The 23,805-nt window shown below is 43.1% G+C and overlaps 1 protein-coding gene across 1 annotated transcript in view; it reads left to right on the top strand.

Moving 5' to 3' along the window:
* SYNE1 (spectrin repeat containing, nuclear envelope 1) overlaps nt 1–23,805 on the top strand; it is a 424,261-nt gene that overhangs the window by 367,606 nt on the left and 32,850 nt on the right. The window contains exons 127-131 of the mRNA XM_012735121.1: nt 13,745–13,907; nt 18,166–18,353; nt 19,789–19,939; nt 22,388–22,570; nt 22,825–22,962. Coding sequence (XP_012590575.1) covers nt 13,745–13,907; nt 18,166–18,353; nt 19,789–19,939; nt 22,388–22,570; nt 22,825–22,962 — 823 coding nt within the window. The remainder of the gene's footprint in view (nt 1–13,744; nt 13,908–18,165; nt 18,354–19,788; nt 19,940–22,387; nt 22,571–22,824; nt 22,963–23,805) is intronic.

Raw genomic sequence — 23,805 nt, 5'->3', positions numbered from 1 at the left:
AATTGAACTTAATATCACTTTATCATAAGCAACTTACTTAGTGTACCCCGGCTATTGGTCAGGATTCTATCAAATTAGTTAGGTGCTTTCTCCTCAAAGGTATGTTTGTAAGTTTTCTATCTGTTGGCTCAAATAAGAATTTTCTAGATATTATTTAGTCTGTCCTTTCAAAGGAATCTTAGTAAACTTGAGTTGATTAAATATTTATAAGATATACAAGCTTTACACTGGCATCACAAAAATGCTCATGTGTTTTTACTGTAGAGTTTCATCATGTATAGAGTTCTTGCCCACAGGAGACTTTTGTGTGTATATTGTCATTTCCAACTAACTGTTTCCTTCTGAAGTAGACAGGATAACTTGTTGATCCTTAATTTGTCCTGTAGTTTAATGCCACATGGAACTCTTGATCTCCTTGCAGCTTGTGGTGCTGGGTCATCACATTTGTTGTCATTCCTTAGCTTCACTATTATATAGACACACACACACACAAACACACACTAGCTAATCACTCCCACACCCACCTTCAACTATGACCTGCAGCTGCAATAGAAAATTCCATACTGCAATCTTATTGATCATTCTTTCCTCTTTCAGCTTTTGTTTTCCACATTAATCCATTAAAGCAGAAATGACCAGTCTTTTGATATTTCTGTGTTGGTCTGGTGGTTCTGTGGATTTTGAGGTGGTTTTATGACAATAATTATATTTTCAGATGGACAGCCTCCCAACTAACAGGCACATGATCATAGAGAGAAAAACAGAAAAAGAAAAGAGATTCACTGGTAAACCTGTTTTATGCAAATAGAATAGAAAGTATAGCTAATTTTATGTCACCATTAGATTCGCTTAGACCATTCTGAGTACATACGTGTTCTACAATCAAATTTTAAACTGTCACCAAGAATTGTTAGTATTTTAGGGCAACAAAATTTGCTCATTTAATTTTAGGGATCAATGTATAACACCCTCGTACTTACCACACTTTCTAGACATGCTTAGTTCAACAGCAATCACTGGCCACATGTCGCTATATAAATTAACTGAAATTGAGTATACTTAAATCACTTTAATGTTATTTATATTCAGTTGCCATATTTGCAGAACTCAATAACCCCGTGAGGTCCTGGCTACCTTAGTGTACACTGCAGACACAGAACATTTTCATCATCCACAAAGTTCTGTTGACCATGCTGGCCTCAAGTATTAAAAGCATTTCTGATCTCTTGACTTATTATTGAGTCAATATAAGAAAAAGTCATTGATGAAGCATCTTGAAATATCTATAAAACTGTCTGAAGATTCTGGCTCTCATTTTGTGATCCATAGGGAAAAAAACCTTAGCAATTATTTTTGGGCAGGGGGAGTTCAAGATCAATAGGGAGCCTGTCTTTTGGCATTACATGTTCACTCTAGCAGACAGCATGCTATTGTATATTCCCCATCAGTCCTGATGAAGGTCAGAATCAAGTAGTTTGTTCTGTTATAATGACTTTTTTAAAAACTATAATTGGAACTCCTAGCATAAATATATTCTTCTCTCTGTCAAACATAAATCCCTATCACAATAATAAAAGCACACTTAAGTTATTTGGCTCTTTATTTTTGTAAAAACATCTTTATTGAGCTATAATTCATATTCCATATAGCTCATCAAAAGTGAACAATTTAATGAAATTAAACTTTAAAACATTTGTACCACCCCAAATAAAAACTCTATTACCCATTGGGAATCATTTTTTTTTTTTTTTTGCCCTCCACTCTCCTTCCTTCCCCTAGCTCTAAACCTCCTTCTCCTATAGACTTACCTTTTCTGATTTCACTTATATGAAATCACACAGCACGTGGCCATTTGTGTCCATCTGCTCTTAATCTGTATACTTATTATAATCTCCTTAAAATTGTATAGAAGTAAAATGAAAACAAACCTAACACTTAAACCACCTATCGAATGTTCCCTGTGCATGAAGTTCTGTGTGTGTTGCTATGGGACACAAGTTGGCAAACTTTCTTACAGGACCAGATAGCAAATGGCTTGGGCTTGGGATTCACATAGTCTCTGCCAAAACCCCTTTGTTATTGTATTGGGAAAGTAGTTACAGAAAATAGGAAACCAGAGAAGCATGGCTGGCATCCTGTAGCATTTATTTACGAAACAGGTGGCCTGCTGTAGTTTGCCCACACCAATTCTAGGAATATAAAAAAGAAAAAGTCCCTAACAAAATGAGAGCAATTAAGCAAATACACATAATCCCTCACCTCAGTGCCTCCACTTTCTGTCACACCTTCCTGCTCATTCTGCACGCCAGGTCTGCTGGCCAGCCCCTCATTGCTCTTCAGCATCTTCATTTTCTTAGGATTAGACCGTATTCTTCTTATTTGCTCAGCAAACTTTCATACTTCTCCTTCACTGTGTTTCCCTCTACTCTACTAACTATCTGGTGCAATCAGTTGTTTTATATTGTCTCTTCAATACTAAAGAGTAAGTATGTCCAACTTGAGCTCCATCATAATTTCAGAATGTAACAAACAGGGATCCCCCTTTATCCACAGGGATATATCCATGACCCCCAGAGGATGCATAAAACTGTGCACAGTACTAAATCCTATATTTGCTATTTTTTACCTATATACACATACCAGTGGTGAAGTTGCATTTATGAATTAGCACAGTGAGAGATTAGCAACAATAATGCTAAAACAGAACAATCATAACAATATACTATCATAAAAGTTCTGTGGATGTGGTCTTTTTCTCAAATTATCTTGTGAAAACTCACAAAGTTAAACTGGAAAAAAACAAACAGCTACAGTAGACCTTTATCCTGGAAAATGCAGCTTTGAAGCGAAACAACATATAATGAAACCAGGTCCTCAAATGACATTGTTTTGTTTAGCATCAGCTAGGCTTTCTTTTTGGTCATCAGCCTTATAGTGAGACAACATCAACCTAACCAGCATTTTTCAAGAACATCATGCAGTTCTGTGCTCCACTATTTGTTGAATTTCTCCAGTCTAAGATATGGATGAAAAGAATCTTACATAAAGCAGGTTCTGGGCTTAGCACTTCAGCTGCCTAATTACGAGGTGTTTCTGCGTCACTTTCACGGAGATGGCAGGCAAGCCTCTTGCCTTGTCAACACCTCATTACATATGTGTGAGGGGCTGTTAGGAGGAGTAAATGAGACAGAACCTGCAAACCACTTAGCACAGTCAAGTCTCCATAAGCATCTGCTCCTCCCAGAGGGAGCTGTGGCCTGAGGGATCCACTGTACATGCAGCACAGGAAGCTTTGTGTGGTCACAATAGCAGCTCTTGAAGGAGTTCTGTTCAGTTTAGCGGGAAATAGACTCACTCTGACAGAAAATGAAAACTTGATTCTTGAAATTTGTGGCCCATATTACTTCCCGATGGTCAACTAGAGCCGTCAGATCAGGGTCAGGAATGCACTGTTACAACCAGCATGGTAATAGCAGAGCTAAGCCAGAGTCCATGTGTCCTGAGTTTATCCTGTGTGACTACAACCTCTCTGAGGTCTGGTTCCTCATCTTCAAAATGTTTATTAAAATAACAGCCATGTCTCCAATGAGACTATAGAAGGAAAAACTTACATGATTTCAAGTATTGTATATGACAAATTGTTCTTTTAGATGACTACAGAAAATTCTAGTCTAATATATTGTGATTTGTCCATTACTCTGGATAAATATGACGGATACTGATATAGATGCCTTTTTTTTTTTGCTATTATAATAATTGTGATTTTAAAACCTTATCTTGCTGTGACTTAGTTCATTGAAATAAATAAACTGTGCTCAAGGTAATAATCATGCAAAAAAGTGTTTCAGCCATGAGGAAAACTATATAAAGTATAAAGTATAAAGGAATTAAGGAAATAATTGCAGTCAACATTTTTAAAGATCTCAAGTTTTTAAAAAATATCAGTCATAATTAAGAAAAATAAATTGGTCTAATGTTATAGAATCATAGCCAATATATTCCTTTAACCAAAACTTACATGTTTTCCTGGTTATTAAAAATAATATCAGAGCAGTTGTTATATAAAGAATTGAGAATAAGATAACTTCCTGTCACGGGATTTGAAAAGTAATTGTATTTATAACTAAATTTACTAGAGTATATTGCTTATGTCAAATACAGAATTTTTTCTGTCATAAAGAAAATTCATTTATATTTTAAAAGCAACAAATTTTAATTACAATTAAACAGACCTTATTAGCAAATATTCTTTATTTATATAATTTGTTTGTACTTCTTGTGTATGTACATATCTTAATCATTTAAAGTAGACAGCATTAGTCAATAATAACTTGAAAGTTTATTTTCTTTATACGTTTAAATTATATTAATATAAAATCAGTACATAAAGTTTGCAAGCTCTTGAAATTCACAAATTACTGAAATTCTGCCATAGAAATAAACAGATACTTTTTTCATCTGAAAATTTTTTTTCAAAAGCAGCACTTTAGAAGATGAAAAAGAAAATAATATTTGGCCATTACTTTTCGAGCTGAAATAGTCTAACCAACATAAAAATCCAGCCCTTTTACAGAATAACTTTTACATCCCACCTTCCCCAACAATCCTTAAAGCTCTGCTTGCTCCACTTAACTGACCTTTCAAATTGAAGGAAAAAAAAGAAGTTCTCCATTTTTGCTGTTGCAATTTGCTACTCTTGTAGAGGTTTCATTCGAATGCTTATGGGCTCTTTATCTTTTTCAACTGGAGCACCAGTCCCCCTCAAACATGGAGAAGCCTTTGAGAATGGAGACGTGTCCAGAGGCAGCCTCGTGTCTGAGGTTCTTCTTTCTTTAGACGGGGAGCCCCCTCCTTGCAGATTGCACTGAGCCTCTTCCCCTTCCTACACTCGTGGCCTACATTCCAGGAGATCAAGCCTGGCACATGTTAGTGAATGTAGGTTTTATTTAGAAACATGACCACTTGTCACTGCTCAGTGTCATGTTATCAGGCTGGGCCTCCCCAACATTTGTCTGGCGTGAGCATTTTGTACTCCATACACAGACGAGGGGAACCTTTCTTCCCCACGCAGGGTTTTAGCCTTTCAGTCTGCAGATCTGACTTTGGCCAAGTGGGCTCTTCATGCTGGTGGCAGAAGACCTGTGTGTCCTGAGGATGGCAGAGGACGGCTCTGAGGACGCAGACCTCCCCGACTGTAACTGTGACATCTCCAGGCAGGCTCCTCTGAGCTTCTTCTGTGTCCCCTAGCTGTCGTGTTACGCGGGGAGGAGTGGGGGGCAAGGGTGGACGCTGTACCTTCCACTCAGAATCGTTTCTGCCAAGGTTAAGTGGGGATGATTGGTTTTAATGGCTCATTGGTCATGGGTTCTTAAGAATTATTTGTTGGTTTGTTTTCTCATCCTCTGGGGGCGGCGGAGCTGGGTGTAGAGGTAGATGGACTATGTGGTGTCGTGCCAAGCCTGTTGCCTCGGCATTGCTGTGTCAGGCCAGGGCACGGCTACGGTGTACGGCCTGGGACACAGGGGAGAGATCCAGAAAAAGAAGGTGCCAGTGAGGCCATCGTCGGCTGTTAAAAAGACGGGCTTGTGAGGACACTGTAGTTCAGCCTTAGCCAATTCAAAGTTCTGTAGCTAAGAGCTTTCCCTTTGTTAAATGCAAGTTCTGCTTCGCTTTCACACGCCTGAAAGTTAACTTTATCTGAATTTATAAATAAGTTTTGTTGACCGACTAACTCTTGCCGTATATGCAAGACATAGAAATTTATATTGAAAATAAACATTATGCAAATGTTTATTTCATGGTTGCTTTCACTTGGAATAATGTTATAATAGGATTCTTTTAAGGTAGTGTGTGTGTGTGTGTGTGTGTGTGTAGAAGAACTGGGGTGTAGGCCAGAGGTGGGAGGGGGGATAAGAGATTCCAAAAGAGACAAAGTGGGGAGCAGAACAGACAGATCAATTGAAATACACTGTTAAGGGGAGCAGCACTGTGTGGGTCACCTCCCTGGCTGGTGATTAAACTCAGGCTGCAGCCTTGACAGCACTGAGACTTAACTCCTAGGACACCAGACAGGCCCCATAACAGAACTTTTATAAAATATTTCTCTTGTATCATAAAATCTACCAAATAAAGGATTACTGATGAGTGGGTGTACTAATGGTGCTTTTGATTCTGTTATAGTAGGAATCAGAGTTTTTTTGTTTTGGTGTGGTTTATGGGTCTATAAACTAGTTGAAGTAAAGTAGTGATATGTTCATACTATGTCTGCATATCTATTCATATGGCCATGTTAGGAAACTGAAAAACTGGTTTCCTAGCAGAATCTTAAGGTCTGATCCATTCAACTACGTATGGTGAGCAAAGCTGCAGAGACCCAGGAACTTAGATTAATCAGGCTTGCTAACTTACCCAGACTTGGGATGTCTGGAAACATCTATTTTGAATTATAATCCTGGATATTACCAAAAAGAATGTTGCTCAACCTTCTCGCAATGATAGATAAATAAGAGCGCTGTGACACTTTACCCCTTTCAAGGAATAATGAAAACAGCATGGACCGTGTTGTTTGGTGCATGTTGAAAAGAATGACCCATGTCCTACGAACTCCAAGTTGAATAGGCTCCGGGGATATGGGCATGTCCTGTCCTCTGCTCCCTCCAGCTCATGTCTGCTGCCTCTCACTCACACATTATATTTTGCTATTTGTAGTCAAATATACTTTTTAAAAAATGAGAAATGACAGTCACTTACGTGTCCACTGCCATTGACATTACTGAGATTTACACATTCATTTGAAAGAGGAACTTATCCATAATGGACTTTATGAACGATCATTTTATTCCCATGTCACGTTGCCCGTGACATCCTGCATGCTAACTGCTCCGACTGCTGGAACCCGTGCAATTTCGTGCAAGATTTCCAATCTGGCTAATGTAGACAACACCCAACGGACCCATGTTAATTCATATCCGTTTGTGCCTTGGCTCTTTTGCTTGTAAGTGGGTTTTGAACTTGGAAAAGGACAATTTGCATATGTTAGACTTTGAAGGATACATTGAATAGCAAATAAGTATTTCACTAGAATATTAATTATTCATGATTAGGCAGCATTTAGATAGTGCCCAGCTTTTTTTTTTATGATTTATTTATTTATGCATACAGAACTGGGTACAGGCCAGAGGCTCAGGGGCAGTAAGAGGATTCACCAGAGACAGTGTGGGGAACAGAGCAGAACAGGCAGATTGATGAAGTACACTGCTGAGGGGAGCAGCGGGCGGGTCAGGAGAGGTCTGCAGCGCCCTGTGGGTCACCTCCGGGGCAGGCGGGGATCGAACTGAGGCGGAAGTGGCTCAAGCTTCTTAGTGCTGTGCTTTAACCCGCTGCGCCACCAGGGAGGGCCAGTGGTCAACTTTGTGCAAAACATGGAACTTGGTATGTAGGGGAAGAAGAAACCAAAGCAGAAATCCGTAGTTCTAGCTTCCCAAGAAACTGACTATGGGGACTCGAGCTTGTGCATAACAACATCTGGGCATGAAAATAAGGGTGAGGGAAAACAGGCATTGAGCTAAGTAGGTTCTCCTCGGCCTCTAGGATGACATGGAAACCTGATGAGGTTATGAGGCTGGTATCAACCCTTCTCAAAGCATAGTCCGAGTCCAGCTGTTACCAAACAGCTGGTAGTACCCATCCTAAAGGCAGAGAGCTGCCGATCCTTCCCTGGGTTTATGGACGGGAGCTGCTGCCCTTGCAATCTGAGCCTCCAGTGCGATGGCCACGGCCACAGCCACATTGAATCCCACGACCTTAAATCCTACGCCGTGCCGGGACCAGTGGGGGGAATGGGCCTCCCGAGTTCTCACCATTAAGGCTATGGAACCAGCAGCACTGACTGGTATTCAGTTAAGTGTTGTCTCCCACCGAGACTCGTGAGTGCTGGTCTGTAAAAGGTGTGGGGGTTTCTGGTCAAGGCCGATGCCTGGAGCTCTGGGGCCAGTTTACAGTCTATGCTCCTAAAGAGCTGTTAGAGAAGTCTTGTCTAGGGTCACATGGACGTCCCCTAACACGTTTTTCTATTCTCTATTAGGAGAATACATGGCGGAGTAAGAACGTATTTTTTTTAAATACACTGTGTTTAAACATTTTAGGGGAATGCACTTAACAGTGTTTTTTACAAACTGGAAGTTACTCAACTGACAGGTTTTATTGTTACGAGTAAGGAAACTCAGTTATTGTTATTAGAAATCAAAGGTAGCGGAAACCTATTAAAAGTATTTGTGTGATTGTTGCTTGGTGACTCAATTTTTTGTACGAGAGACAGTGATTTACAGAAAGTAGAAGTGGTGTCAACAGTCTTTGGCTACTAACATGTCCACACTACCTGGATGATGAGATATTTCTTGAGAGTAGTGACAATATCTGGATGATGAGACATTTCTTGAGAGTAGTGCTTGACCTGGATGAGTGAGAGTCTCTGTGCAAGGGTGAGGCCGAGGCGGAAAGCAGAAAGCCAGCAATGGGCAGGTGGTGAGATTGGAAGCGCTGCACTTGGTCCAGTACCAGCCTCTACTGGGGATCCCTCCTTCCAAACTGAAGTAATGGAGCTGAGAAATAGTTTCTGACCCTGAGTACAAGCCGTCGGCCTCAGAAAGCATTCTGCAGCGGGTCCCTGCCTGGAAACATCACGTTCCTAGGCTTGTGAAACTCATGTTGTTTTTGACTTTTCTTTCAAACTGGACACAGTTAACACCTGGGAGACTGAAGTATTAGGCTTCTCCACCTTTCATCTCTCTTATGAGCTGTTTGAAGAGCCACAGACCTCCTGAACCAAAAAGTAGGATTCATGACCTAAAACTCTAAAAAAGAGAATTTTATTTTATTTTATTTTTTATAGTGGAAGTTCTCCACTTCTCTCTCTCTCTTTTTTTTTTTTTTTTTTAAGATTTATTTATTTGTGCATACAGAGCTGGAGTACAGGCCAGAGGCTCAGGGGCGGCGAGAGGCTTCACCAGAGACAGAGTGATGAGCAGAACAGGCAGATCAATGAAGTCCACTGCTGAGGGGAGCAGCGGGCGGGTCAGGAGAGGTCTGCCGCACCATGTGGTCACCTCCGGGGCAGGCAGGAATCGAATTCATGCTGAAGTGACTTTAGCTTCTTAGGCTTTAACCTGCTGCGCCACCAAGGAGGGCCCTCTCCACTTCTTTTTTTTTTTTAAGATTCATTTATTTATGCATACAGACTGAGATACAGGCCAGACATTCAGGGGCGGTGAGAGGATTCACCAGAGACAGAGTGGGGAGTAGAACAGGCAGGTCGATGAAGTACACTGCTGAGGGGAGCAGTGGGGGTGACAGGAGAGGTCTGCTGCACCATGTGGGTCAGCTCCCTGGCCAGGTATCAACTTGTGCTGAAGGGGATGAGGCTAGCTTTGCAGTGCTGGGCTTTAACTCGTTGTGCCACCAGGGAAGACCCAGAATTTAATTTTAAATAAAGCTGCATTAGAAATCACCAGTAAGCACACATCGTCTGTAGCAGCTTTCTTTTAGAACAACCTCTAGCTCTCAGCAGGGACTCAGTAATTGGTTTTGCTGCTATTATTTGTTAACAGTTGAGTTAAAAAGTTAAAAAGCCCCTCCCAAACTCCTCCTCAAGTTCTACCCACACTAGGAAAACTCCCCTCAATCTGATTTACCAGCCCCTGCTTAGGGCCCCCATCCCGACACCGTTATCCTCCTTCTTCTGAAATGTCTTTCCTCCATGCTTTCGTCTCAGTGTTCTCCTAAATTCTGTGCGCCCTGCCCGGAAACACTCTGAAGCTGTTCCGATTATGAACCTGCATTAAACAAAACAAGCAAAATTGATTTTTCCTTGAAGCCAGGTCATTCCAGGGTGTCCTATCACAGTGACTCAGCTTTGTGGCCTATTTTCTTAAATTAACTAGGAAGCACTTCCTTACTACAAGAGTATCACTCCGCCAAACTGTGCTGCGCTTTGTTTCTGGAGCCCGTGGTGAGCTACTCACTGAGGGAGAGCAGAACCCTTCCCAGTCCCCCAGTTCCAGCGCCAGTGGTCAGACCCTGTCCTCCTGTATGGTTGACCAGCAGGCCAGAGGTTCCCTTAAGAATCACCCGGAATGCTTGTTACAAATACACATTCCCTGGCCACACCCCTGAGTTTCTAATTCAACAGAACTGGGTTGGGATCTGGGAATGTGCATTCCTCTGAGGCAAGCCAAGTGACTGATACAAGGGGCGTTTGGAGCCCACCTGATCAGCACATCCCTCTTGACATTTTTCTGCCGTGAACGTTACACTGTACTGTCCAGATTCACCTCCCACCTCTCTAGTTTTTCTCCATCTGTGATTCCTTCTTGAATCAGTCATTTAAAATTCATTCCTCATGGGGGCCCTCCCTGGTGGCACAGCAGGTTAAAGCACAGCACTAAGAAGCTAAAGCCACTTCAGCATGAGTTCAATCCCCGCCACGGAGGTGACCCACATGGCGCGGCAGACCTCTCCTGACCCACCTGCTGCTCCCCTCAGCAGTGTGCTTGGTTAATTGGCCTGTTCTGCTCCCCACTCTGTCTCTGGTGAAGCCTCTCACCGCCCCTGCTCCTCTGGCCTGTACCCCAGTTCTGTATGCATAAATAAACAAATATTTTAAAAAATTTCATTCCTCATAGCTCACCTCTTTTTGGGATAAAATTGATCTTTCCTTTGACATCAGCTCTGAGCTGGCAGTGCCTGACCACTGCAACATCCACCCTCTTCTGTGGGCTTAAGAATTATATTTTCAGACATGTCTAGATGTGTGTATGTGGTTCCTTGGGACATTGGATCCCAAACCTAACACCCCTACATTGCAGAATCTGCTCCTCATCCAATACTCTGAAGCAGCACCCATCCGGTCACCCAATCAGACAATTTCCTTCTCCCTCCTGTCATACCAGTTCACAAATCCAGCAGTCCAGTCCTCACCTGTGTTCTCACTGTTACCCAGATGTAGGTCTTTTTTATTTTTTTTTCAAAGATTTTATTTATTTATGCATACAGAACTGGGGTATAGGCCAGAGGCTCAGGGGCAGCGAAAGGCTTCACCAGAGACAGAGTGGGGAACAGAACAGGCAGATCGACGAGGTACACTGCTGAGGGGAGCAGCGGGAGGGTCAGGAGAGGTCTGCTGCGCCATGTGGTCACCTCCGGGGCAGGCGGGGATCGAACTCATGCTGAAGTGGCTTTAGATTCTCAGTGCTGTGCTTTAACCTGCTGCGCCACCAGGGAGGGCCTGTAGGTCTTTTTTAAAAAGATTTTTTTATTTATGTACAGAACTGGGGTACAGGCCAGAGGTGCCAGGGGTAAGAGGATTTACCAGAGACAGAGTGGGGAGCAGAACAGGTAGATCAACGAAGTACACTGCTGAGGGGAGCAGCAAGCAAGAAAGGAGAGGTCTGCTATGCCATGTGGGTCACCCCCTGGGTGGGGATTGAACTTGTGTTGCAGATAGCTTCATAGTGCTATGACTTAACACTTTGTGCCACCAGGATGTCCCTGTTAGCTTTGCAACTGCACACAGTCCCAGTTTTGTGTCACTGCACGAGCTGTTTAATCTTACTCCCCAGCAATCTTTATCTTTAGCACTTCATCCCTCTTCCCCATCCTCTCGACTCCAACTCCTGGCATCTCTACTGCATTTGCTCTCCAAGTCTCTACTTCTCTTGATCTATTCTGCTTGACCTAACATCCATCTCTCAAGCTGCAGCTCACATGCTATTTCTTCATTTCCCCTCATTCATCCAAATCTGAACTCCTCGTGACAAAGATGAAAGTCAGTCATCAGTGTCTTTCCATACTTGGCTCTATGTTTGCAGAAAGGATAAAGAAATGAGCAAATGGTGAACGAAAGAATGAATGAATCCATTCATGAATGAACGGATTTAAAGCAGCAGCATGATATTGACATTGCATTGACATAGCATGACTCTTCCTCTATGCTTCTATTTATTGATGAGGTTGTTATTCCCTTAGTATCAAATGCACAGCTGAGTTCCAATCAGCCAGTCTCAGTATAAGCCCGAGGAGAAATAATTAATTTACTATTAGCAATTATTGATAATATACTACTCTGCTCTATTCTCATTCTAAATGCATTCTGACTTCCACAACTAAATACATATGCATAAATAATTCCCTAAGTGTGGCCAAACAGAATGGATTGCTCCTTATTTACTAGCCAGAGACCTGATGCATTTCATTAGTGTAGCTCTCACCATGCTGTGTTAGAGTTCACTGCTTCATGTCCCTATTTTCAGTCACATTGTGCATTTCAGTAGGAAAATAATTAAATCCTATGTATCTTCATTTCCTTGTTATCTTATACGTCTATGTCCATATATGATGGGAGACAAGTGACAATTTTAAGCAAATGGATTTTTAATGCTTCCTAAAAAGGATGGGAAAACTTTATGAAAGCATGCCAGGTGTTTCTAAATATCCGTCTGTGCCTTCCATAAAAGCACGTCTCCGTGCTCTCTCAGCCGATACAGCATTGGGCCGCGGCCATGGTTGGGATAGAGTTGGGGCTGGGGATTGTTGCTCTCATGCCCTGGCTCTGGGCGCCCAGCTGCTCTTCAGCTTCTGCCTTTGCAGGTGTTGCTTTACTATTTCGGGTACAAATCTCCACCCCGCTGCTCCCACAGTTCTGCAGAGGACATCCTTCCATCCTACACACTGACATTGTATTCCCTGCTCACCAGGACAGTTCCTGTGTGTTAAAGTCCCCAGTGAGGGTGTGAGCCCTTTTGTCCAGGACAACAATACAGTTAAATATCATACTCCAAATTCAATTTCAGCCTCCTCTCCCTCTGATGGCACCCCTCTTTTTCTCTCAAAGCTGCCCCAGTCTTTCCACAGCATGTGTAGCAGGTGAACCTGGTGCCTTCATTCACCACATCTTGCCCAACTCCCTGAAAACTTTCCAGCAGTTTATCTTTTTTTTTTTTAAAGATTTATTTATTTATGCATAAAGAACTGGGGTACAGGCCAGAGATGCAGGGGCGGCGAGAGGCTTCACCAGAGACAGAGTGGGGAGCAGAACAGGCAGATCAACGAAGTACACTGCTGAGGGGAGCAGCGGGCGGGTCAGGAGAGGTCTGCCAGGCCATGTGGTCTCCTCCGGGGCAGGCGGGAATCGAACTCATGCTGAAGTGGCTTTAGCTTCTCAGTGCTGCGCTTTAACCTGCTGCGCCACCAGAAGGGCTGAAATGCATCCCACGGAGGCTGAACGTTGTCGTAACTGTGGCTATGTCACCTGGTGACAATTTCTTGGAAACTTTATTTTTTTTTCTCCCAGGTTGTCTTTGTAGACATAAAAGTTATATTCTTTGAGAAAGTAATCGTTTTTGTGGCAACCATGCCATTTCCCTTACCATTATTTTATTATGGCTGTGTTGAGCATACCCAGAGCTCATATTTATTGAGTGTTTTCCAGCTACTGGGCTTACATTGAATAACCTTATGTTATTCAAATAGTCAAAATCTCACAGGACTGTTTTTGTCATCTCCACTTTAGAGATGAGGAGACAGAGACGCAGAAAGATTGAGCAACTATCCCGGATCACACAGCCACAAGTGGCCAGGCCACCATGGCCTTCATTAGGCAGTTTCTTGTCAGGCTCGCATTTCCCTCTGCTCACTGACTGCGGCTCCGGGCCTGTCACTGAAGGCTGTGTCTTGCCTTCTCTGCCTGCAGGATAAAGAAGCTGAAGGAGACGCTGGTTGCTGTGCAGCAGCTGGACAAGAACATGAGCAGCCTGAGGACATGGCTGGCTCACATCGAGGCAGAGCTGGCCAAGCCCATTGTCTACGAGTCCTGTGACTCGGAGGAAATACAGAGGAAGCTGAACGAGCAGCAGGTAAAATTGTTTTCCAGAAAACAATTGAAGGAAGGCAATAAGCACATGAATACTGCCTCCTGACAGGGAGAGGAATGGTTGAGAGATGATGAATCAGGATGAAAAGTCAGGAGGAAGCTGGACAGGATGGTGGAAGGGGAGGCCTTGACTAGGCCAGAGTCAGAACACGTGGGTTCCTTGCAACTAGTTGACTCTTTAAAAGCTCTGCCCTCAGAAAGTTAGTGCTGTTGGCCCACCGTGGAGCGGGCTGAGGTGGCAGGGAGGTCAAGCTGTGATGAGATAGCCAAAGCAAGGATCCCAGTTTTGTGAAATTTGAAGCTATGAGCCCACAGCCATAGACTCAGAAAGGGTTTTTTTCCCTACCTACAGTGCTGAGAGTGATTACAGCACACAGTGCACAGCCTAAATTTTGTTTTGCAAGGCATGACCCGAAGACAACACACCTTTAAGCTGGTTCTCTTAAAAAAAACAGTGATTAACAGTAAATCCTTCCTTGCTTCAAACCTTGCCTTACCACTTTTATGTATAACCTGGGGCAAAGTAAAACATGGTCTCCTACCTCGGATCCCTAAGATAGAGAATGCCAATCTTCACAGGAAGTGACTTTCAATATTATTGAAAAATAATGAGGAAAGCCCTTAGTGTAGAGCTAGCACAAAATAAGTGCTTAGTAAAGTGTATTTTAATTACAGTTTCCTCTGGTAAAAATGTTTTGAAATGATTCCATAAATATTGTGGGGCTAGAGTTTCATGCTGGAAAGGAAAGATGAATGGTAATGTCTCCAAAGAGGAACAATTCTGGCAAATTTGTTTCAATAGATTTGTTTCAGATTAAGTGGATTAAATTTGTTTCAGATTGAATTGATAAGAAACACATTTCCAAGTATGTCCCTATGTGGAGTTTCTGTAAGTTGCTCTTGCCAATGTACTTAATCTTTATAGACTTAATTAAGCAAACATATATGTTGACTTGCGATGGCTTCCGAGAACATTTGGCAATTATGTTGGTGTTATAGATGAAGAGTAAATTCAGAGACAGCATGTGATCATTTTCGACTATGTTGTGAATGGATATGAAATCTGAGACTATGTTAGAGCACATACATGACATTATAAAATATTGACTTAAAAAGAAACTTTGAGAAGAAGTATGGGGGATTTTTCTCCATTATTTACTGTGGGAACGTGGTGGAGATCCTAACTCAGATCCTACAAAATAGTGGGGGGCCCTCTGTGACTAGGTCCTCTGGAATTTTTAACTCTCAGAGCTGCCCGCACTGAGTTTCCAGCAATCCATCAATTAGTCTGGCTCTTCTGCCCTGGCCCGATTCCTTCTCTGGCTCCCCTTCATTCCTCTCTAAAATATAGTCAAAATTATAAGGAGACAAGACTTCGCCACATGCCAACATCGTAATTCTGACCAAGAAGGCCAGTTATCCAGAGACAGAACACCACCGTGAAAATTCTGGATCCTGGAGGTGAGGCTGCAGCCCCCTTGGACGGCAGGAATGGAGAAGGGTACACAAGAGCCAAGCTGCCTTCTGACCACATCTTGCTCCCCAGCTGGCCCAGACCACACTGAAGACGCCCCGGGCCACAGCTTCTCCAGTGGTAGTGGGGACCTAAGGTGGACATTAGCTTCCTAGCACTGCAGGATACATCCTGGGAGGCCCACTTGGATCTCACCTCCCTGGGGGAACCTGAGGGCTTGGTTACAGGGGCAGGAGAGAGATGAGGCTAACCAGGCTGGCAGCGAACAGTCTTGGCAGACTATGCCCCTGCCTGCAGCTGCCTCAGCACAGACTGAGCCAACAGTTCTGTCCACTGGAAGAGCCAAGCCAGGGGCCTGCATTGGGACCCCAGACACAGGCCTTTGAGTCCTTCCCAATGTCCCACATGGTTAGTGAAACAAATTGCAGCCCTGCCGACAGCTGAGCATACAGCTGAGCATACCCTCCTGTCCCACCCACCCATGTCTGGTCAAAGAAACTAGGCGGCTCCAGTCCATCCAACTGCGGTCAGGGCAGGGACAGCTAGCAGCAAGACCCCACCACTGAGCTTAGCCTCTGTCAGGGAACCTGCAGTAAGCTCCAGCAGCCTCAGAGTCCAACCCCAGCCCCACCCCTCCCAACCGCAGAGTGGGACATTGTCTGATTGCTGACATAGCCTGTGCTAGTTGGACAGAGAGCCTCGCCAGTGATCTCACTCACACGCCTGGCATTGCCTTGTGGCCCCCTGGGCAGGAGAGCCTGAAAGGCCACGCTCTGGCTCGTGAAGACTAACCCACAGTTGGGCAAAGCTGGAGGTCCCTCACAGCCAGGGAGTGTGTGACCTTGCCTAGCAGTGGGGCACTGTCACTGCTTCTGAAATATGAAACCCAGACCGTGGCCTCGAATGACCTGAATACAGAGTCCACCTGCAGGACCTCATGATCTGAGGTCCCATCCAACCAGAAGCCACTGCAGACCTCATGTGGCTGCCCTGCCCAAGCAGAGTCCAGTTGGTGTGGGTGCACTGCGCAGAACTCAGTGCTGAGCACTGGTCCTGCAGAGGGGATTGCAGTCAGAAAGCGAAAGGCAAACCTGTGTGATCTCATTTATGTGTGGGAACTGAAACAAATTGAATGCATAGAAACAGTAGGTTGGTTGTCGCTGGGGAGAGGACTCCGTTGGGATGCCATTGGCCTTGGGGGAAATGGGTGAACAAGTCAAAGCTAAAACTTCCTGTTCTAAGAGGAGTAAGTGCAACATAGTGTACTAATTGACATCCTGCATTGTAACGCTGAAAGTAGAAAGCGCCTTAAAGATTACAAAAAATCTCAAAAGTTCTCTCCCTACACGCACAAGTTGTAACCACCAGAAGAGACTGAAGAGACTGAGGCTAATTACATGTCTTGTAATCATTTCGAGAGATGTACACGCATCACCTTGTATGCAAACTTGTCTATTGCTATAAGTAAATTCTGTCTCCAGACAGCTGCAAAAAAATGTTTTGAGTGCTTGGGGAAAATTAAAGCAAACTACTGTAACTTCTTTAGAAGCATGGGTTATGTTCAGCTATCTAACACTTCTTCCAAATGTATATCCTTATCCAAGATGTACCTTAAGACTTAAAATTTATCTGGTGGTCTCATTCTCTTTGTCTTTTTCTTTGTGCCAATAGTGAGTTCAATTTGCAATATTCTAGTTTGTATTTTTAGACCAGAAATTATCACGATACCTTCCACATCAGTTAAAAAATAAAATTCCAAGAGATTTGAAAGAACTTTTGGGTAGAAATATATTTTGGATAGATTTTTACCTTCTAGTAGCAAGTTTATAAAAGTTCAAAAATTTAATCAAGCAGTCAACAAAATAGCAGTACTTATATAGGAGACATTTGAGCATAAGGTAAAAGAGGAAATAGGACAAGAACTGACAAGAATAATATTCTCAGCTCTCTGAATAAGCTGAGGAGTTATCACTAGAACAAGAAAAAAGACAGGCAAACTAAAACCGGTCCTAATGGAAAGGAAAACATTAAAAACTTTGCAGAACAGAGCAAACAAAAATGATTCTGTAGGTCTCCTGTTAACTGATGAAATGCTCTGCATACATGTAGTTGAAAGGTTAATAGAGAAAAGAAAGTACATTTGGGATTTGCAGTTAACATGAAGACTTTATATGTAGGACTTTGGACATCTGGCCTTGTTTAGCACCACAAACGCTCCATTTCTGTCCTGTGTTTAAAATTGCTCACCCAGGAACCGCTGATGTCATGCATGATAAAGAGCCTTGCTCCCCTAAAACAATGGTGCATTTTAATCATGGTGGAATTCACTGTTGGTAAGTTTGCAGAATTTTCAACTCAAATGCCTGTTCTCAACAGAACTTCCAAGTCTTAACAGATCATTTCTTTGATTGGCTGATTGATCGATAGGGTTGACATGTTCTATTAGAAGCGGCATGTCTCTGAAGTAGATACCAGGGCAAGACTCACTTTCAGTCACCAAAGAAGCTAAATTTACTCTTCATACAATTAGTCTATTTCACTTGCCCATTTTATATCACAACATTGTTCACATAGCAGAGATACTTCTAGATTCATTTCTCACAGTCTTGGGCTGACCAGATTGCAGAGATGAAGTGCACGGAGCCCCTAGGCATTCAAGGAAAGGAAGTTTCTGTCCATCTATGGCCTGCCCGCTTGCCGGCCAAGCCCACAGCAGCCTCTGCCATCTGTTCTGGTGGCCACTGATAAAGCCTGTGTGTCCCCACAGGACCTTCAGCGGGACATCGAGAAGCACAGCACGGGGGTGGCCTCCGTCCTCAACCTGTGTGAGGTCCTCTTGCACGACTGTGACGCGTGTGCCACAGACGCTGAGTGTGACTCCATCCAGCAGGCGACGCGAAACCTGGACCGGCGGTGGAGGAACATCTGCGCCATGTCCATGGAGAGAAGGCTCAAGTAAGCTGGCTGTTGGAGCAGTGGGAGAGGAAGGTGCAAACAGGAAAAAAATTTTGGAAAGATGCCCAGAGTATCCATGGTTCACCATATTCTTTGCCTCTCAAAGTCCAAAAGTCAACCTTGGCTTCCCACTGCCTCCCTTTTGTTGGGAAACCCAGTGGACACAAGGTAATATCTGAATTCAACAAGCCCAGTGACAACAGGCCTGACCAGTTATGTGTTTGTTTGTTTGTTTATTGCATATACAAGAGCTGGGGTGTAGGCCAGAAGTATGGGGAAGGGGTGAGAGGACTCACCAGAGACAGAGTGGGAAGCAGGACAGGCAGATGTACTGAAATCCACTGCTGAGGGGAGCAGTAGGCGGTTCAGAAGAGGTCCACTGGGCCAGGTGGGTCAGCTCCCTGGCTGGAGATCAAACTCGTGGTGGTGCAGTGGCTGCGGATAACTTCATAGTGCTGAGATTTAACCTCTTGTGCTACCAGGGAGGCCCCAACTTAACCATTGAAATACAATTCAGAAAAATGAAAACATGCTCTTCCCAAGTAAACCATTACTGAATTTGTGACTATAAAAGAAGTGACTGTCTTTTCTCCAAAATGAAGTAAGACACTTATTGAGGTTTAAATCCTTGGACATACAGCAAATGGTGATGTTAGAAAACTCTAGTGGGCCCTCCCTGGTGGTGCACCTGCAGCATGAGTTCGATTCCCGGCGCCCAGGGAGGTGACCCACGTAGCACAGCAGACCTCTCCTGACCTGCCTGCTGCTCCCCTCAGCAGTGTACCTCATCGATCTGCCTGTTCTGCTCCCCACTCTGTCTCTGGTGAATTCTCTCACTGCCCCCACACCTTTGGCCTGTACCCCAGTTCTGTATGCATAAATACATGAATTTTTTTTAAAAGATAAGAAAACTCTTGTAAGGATTAAAGGCACGGAACTTTGTGCTCTCTCTGGGGAACTTGTGAAAAGCTAGTATTTGTCCTGCTTTCTGAAATAGGCTGGTTTTGGTGAGGGTGCGTTTGATGTTAGACTTCAATGAATGTTCAAGTTTCAGTTTTGCTTAGTGGAATGTTGGTCTGAGCAGGGCCTGCAAGCATGTGGTTGCATTTCTAAACTGAAATTTCTAAACTTCCTATGTACACTGACCCAGAACAGTTCAGATTATGCACTTATAATACTTGATTTGACTAATTCCCAATCCAGAGCTACAGGACATTTGTTTAAAAAAAAAAAAAAAAAACAGCTGTTTTATTTTAGCTCAAACAGTTGTCTGTTTTTCACTCTGGTCCAATTTGACTGAGGCACAGTTACTGTTTGGCCCATCGGTTGCTGTGCTGGGGCAGCCCTAATCCTGCGGCAGGCTGCAGACCCAGGTCTGGAGCATAAATAAACCATCTTCAACTGTGAGATTCAGGTCTTTCATTTTCTGCCTCAGGATTGAAGAGACGTGGCGGTTGTGGCAGAAATTTCTGGATGACTATTCTCGTTTTGAAGACTGGCTGAAGATTTCGGAAAGGACAGCTGCCTTCCCCAGCACTTCTGGGGTGCTCTATACCGTTGCCAAGGAAGAATTAAAGAAATTTGAGGTGACTCATAATGCCAAATACTTAACCCTTATTTTGCTGTCCAAGTAGCTAGCTGGGAGTTGGAGTCCTGAGGTACAAACTAAACATTCACCCACACATTATTTGTTCAAACAACTTGGTGATGACTTTGTGGTCATAATCATTATCAGCTCATAAACTGTTAAATAAAAGAGGAGATTTTAATTTAAGTCTACCAAGAATTGCAATTAGAATAATCATAAGGAGAAATTCTAGCTTCCCTCCAAAGGAAGGCATCGTTTTCAATTCATGACTCTTGACAAGCAATCACCCATCTTTTCTAGTATTAAGGTACAATGGTTTAATGGTTTTCCATATCTTAAAAAAAAAATCTATCTTCCAAATATATTTTCTTGATTTTTCTTAATCTAGTTGGAACATAGCTTCACTCTTTTCAATCACTGGTAAAATAGAGTTGGATCTAAATGGAACGAAACATTTTAATTGGAACCCATTTCTATTACAAATGAAGAGCCGTGCCACTTTGAGTCACTGAAGACTTTTCAATTACGTAGAGACAAAAATAGCCACAATGTAATCAGCCTGATAAAGGAAGGAATCATCCATGATTCCGGTCCCTGGCCTGTGTGTTCCTGTTTGCTGTGGTTTGGCTGAATCACAGCCTTATGGTGAGGCTGCCCCTCAGCTGCCTCTCATATCCACAGGTGACCTCACGTAGCTTTAAGCTGACTGTGTTTTGATCTCAGGTTTCTTTTCCTTCAATTCCCACTGACAGGCAGGCAACACTCACAAATTATCAAAGTATGCTCACAAATAGTGACAGCAAAGAGTTCTGGTACATATAGCTTACAAAAAATCTTTCTCAGTTGCTTCTCCTACCCCAGTCTTCTCACAGTATTTACCGAGATCTATTACAGGAAAAACAAAGTTAGGCTTTTGTCTTGGGGAGTTTAAAAACAAAGATCATAGAATTGACAAAATGTTCAAATTCTCAGTTAAATAAGTGAAGTATTTGAGTGTGTAATTTTATGTGTTAATGTACCACTACATTCTGACTTTTTTTTTCAATCTGAAGTGTTTTTCCTTCGAAACTTATAGTAATAAGCCACAATACACTCTGCAGTACATTTCAACTCTTCCAGGTGGAAGAAGTGGTGGTGGAAGCATTCAGGTCCTGTCTCTTATTCCTTCATCTTCCTAAAGGTTCATGCCTTCTATAACTAGCCACCACTATAAAGCAGATTATAAAAGATGCTTTCTGGTGCTATTTTAGACTCTCAGATTTTATGGGAAAAGTTAGTTTTATAAATAGATTCAATAATGAATGACTTTTTCGTTTACCTTGTAATTAGTTTTCTCGGGAAATGGAAATAAGTCACAAAACCAGAAGTATGTTTGAGGGAAGTCTGTAACCTGCTCATTGTGTGAATATTGGAAAGGATCTGGGGGTGCTTGAGTGTCCCCCCACATGGTCCACCAGCACCTTAGTGGGCGCACATATATGCTGACTTCCAATAATCACAAAACCTGAATATTCCTTACCACGTTCTTTTCTGGGGTTTTACAGACTAGATGATTGGATTTGCTAGGATGACCTTTTTCCAAGATTTATTTTGTTTTGATTCTATTTATGGAGATGAAGTGGATTTGCTACACTATATATGTTGCAGGTGTATCAAGTAGGTAGATTCATAGGTCTTCACCTGTATCTTATCACACCACATCCACCACCACAGCACCCCTCATGTGCCATTAGCACCCCTCTCCCTTTTCTCCCCACCCTCTCCTCCCTCTCTTGCTGTTATGGCAACATGGATAGAAATGGGGGGAGGGAGGTCACGCTAAGAGAAGTAAATCGGGAGAAACCTGATGGTTTCACCGTATCTGGAATATAAAGAAACAATGCAGCTGATGAAGGCAAGCCAACCCAAACTCTAGGCATAATAGCAAGAGCTCCTCTTTTTTCCATGGTAGAACAACTGCTGTTGTGTATCTGCAGCCTCTCTCTACCCCTCTGAGCTTAGGCATTTAGGTTGTTTCCATAAGTTGACTATTGTAAATAGCACTGCAATGAGAATAGGAGTGAAGATAGAGGGTGAAGAATCTTTTTTGGGGGGAGAGAGCACAATTTACCTAGATATAAATTTTATTTATTATTTAAAAAGTATTGATCATTATACTTAATTCTTCATTATTTACAAAACTGTACTCTGTGTATGTATCTGTCGCCTCCGTGCCTGCGTTTGTGAGTTATAAATTCGCATGTATTCGCACCGTTTCTTTGCATTGTGGTTTGGCCTCTTCCTTCAGACACCGATCACCATTCCTTGCACACTCATAAGCAGTGGCCCTTTCGCTCCGCCTGGGTCCAGGTGGCTTCTGTTCTCGGTCCCACTGCAGTGGGGAGCCCCTCGCCCTGGCCGGAAACCCCTCCCTGACGGTCCTCCCCCTGCTTCTCTGTGGCCTCAGGCTTTCCAGCGGCAGGTGCACGAGAGCCTGACCCAGCTGGAGCTGATCAACAAGCAGTACCGCCGCCTGGCCCGGGAGAACCGCACGGACTCTGGCTGCAGCCTGAAACAGATGGTCCACGAGGGCAACCGGCGCTGGGACGACCTGCAGAAGCGCGTCACCTCCATCCTGCGCAGACTCAAGGTCTTTCCCCTGCCCTTCTGGTAGTGCCCAGGCTCAGAGAAGAGGCTTGGGCCATTTGAACACAACATAGGGATGTGAAGGGCTTATGGAATGCTGGGATAGCTATGGGGGTACCCAGAATGCATTGATGAGCTGAAAACTCCGAGTTCTCATTGCTCGCTGAGAAAACGGCTTCCACGCAGCCTGGGGACGGGCGGGGACACCTCAGTCTGTCTGTGGGCTTCTCATTCCTTCCCATGTTGTTTTCCGTGCAGCACTTCATCGGGCAGCGGGAGGAGTTTGAGAACGCGCGGGACAGCATCCTGGTGTGGCTGACCGAGATGGACCTGCAGCTCACGAACATCGAGCATTTCTCAGAGTGTGATGTTCAGGCCAAGATAAAGCAGCTCAAGGTAACAGAGGACTGATTTTTCAAGCTATCAGTGCAAAAGATGTCTGAAGAATAAGGGACTTGCAGGATTTCCTTTCAGAAGGATGAGTGCTTCCCAACTGGAAAGAAGTTAAGGGAATACAAAAGATAATCAAATCAAGAGTATTCCCAGAGACAATTGCCCTTCCCGTAGATGCTTTTGGTTTTTAAGTGGGTGGTAGAGTGTCAATGATCTTCTGTTTTGTTATTGTTCCTGATGTGTTTCTATCATCTTCCAGTAATTTATTCAACCTCCATATTCCAAAGCAATAAAACTTTCTCATGTTGAAGTCCCATTGCACATCGCTTACCTTTTCCTTGATGCCGAGTTCGCTTTGGAACACATTCGATATTTTTCTCTATACGATTCTAATACAGTAACTACTTGAGCAATTCAGTAAGCAGATGTACATTAGGTACAAGTATTCCCTAAGTGGAAGCACATTTTCCAACCTGAATACTGTATTAGGGAGCTTATGAGATTTTCTGTCCAAGATAGATTTTTTTTTTTTAAAAGGAATAGTCATAGTGCCTGTCACATTAGGGAGTTAATGATAAAGCTTTATTTTTTTCAGATTAAAATACTCAATATTTTAAATATTAAATATTAAATCTTCCCATTCCTGCTTAAATCCTGAAACAATGAAAGTTTCATCCAAAAAGAATTTGTGACATTGTCATGGGATGATTTCTCTTAGTCATGTTTGATACAGGATCAAAAATTTGGAAATTAAAATATTCAGTGTATTTTTTCAAAAAACAATTAGGCACATTTTCCAAAGTTCTAAATTTATTTCAGTAGCACCATAGTGGCATTTATGCTTTT

This window comes from Condylura cristata, unplaced genomic scaffold, assembly GCF_000260355.1.
Source record: "Condylura cristata isolate star-nosed mole 26May11 unplaced genomic scaffold, ConCri1.0 scaffold00001, whole genome shotgun sequence".
NCBI lineage: Eukaryota > Metazoa > Chordata > Mammalia > Eulipotyphla > Talpidae > Condylura > Condylura cristata.
Note: the sequence above shows the minus strand (reverse complement) of the source record. Positions and strands in the feature narration are given on the sequence as shown.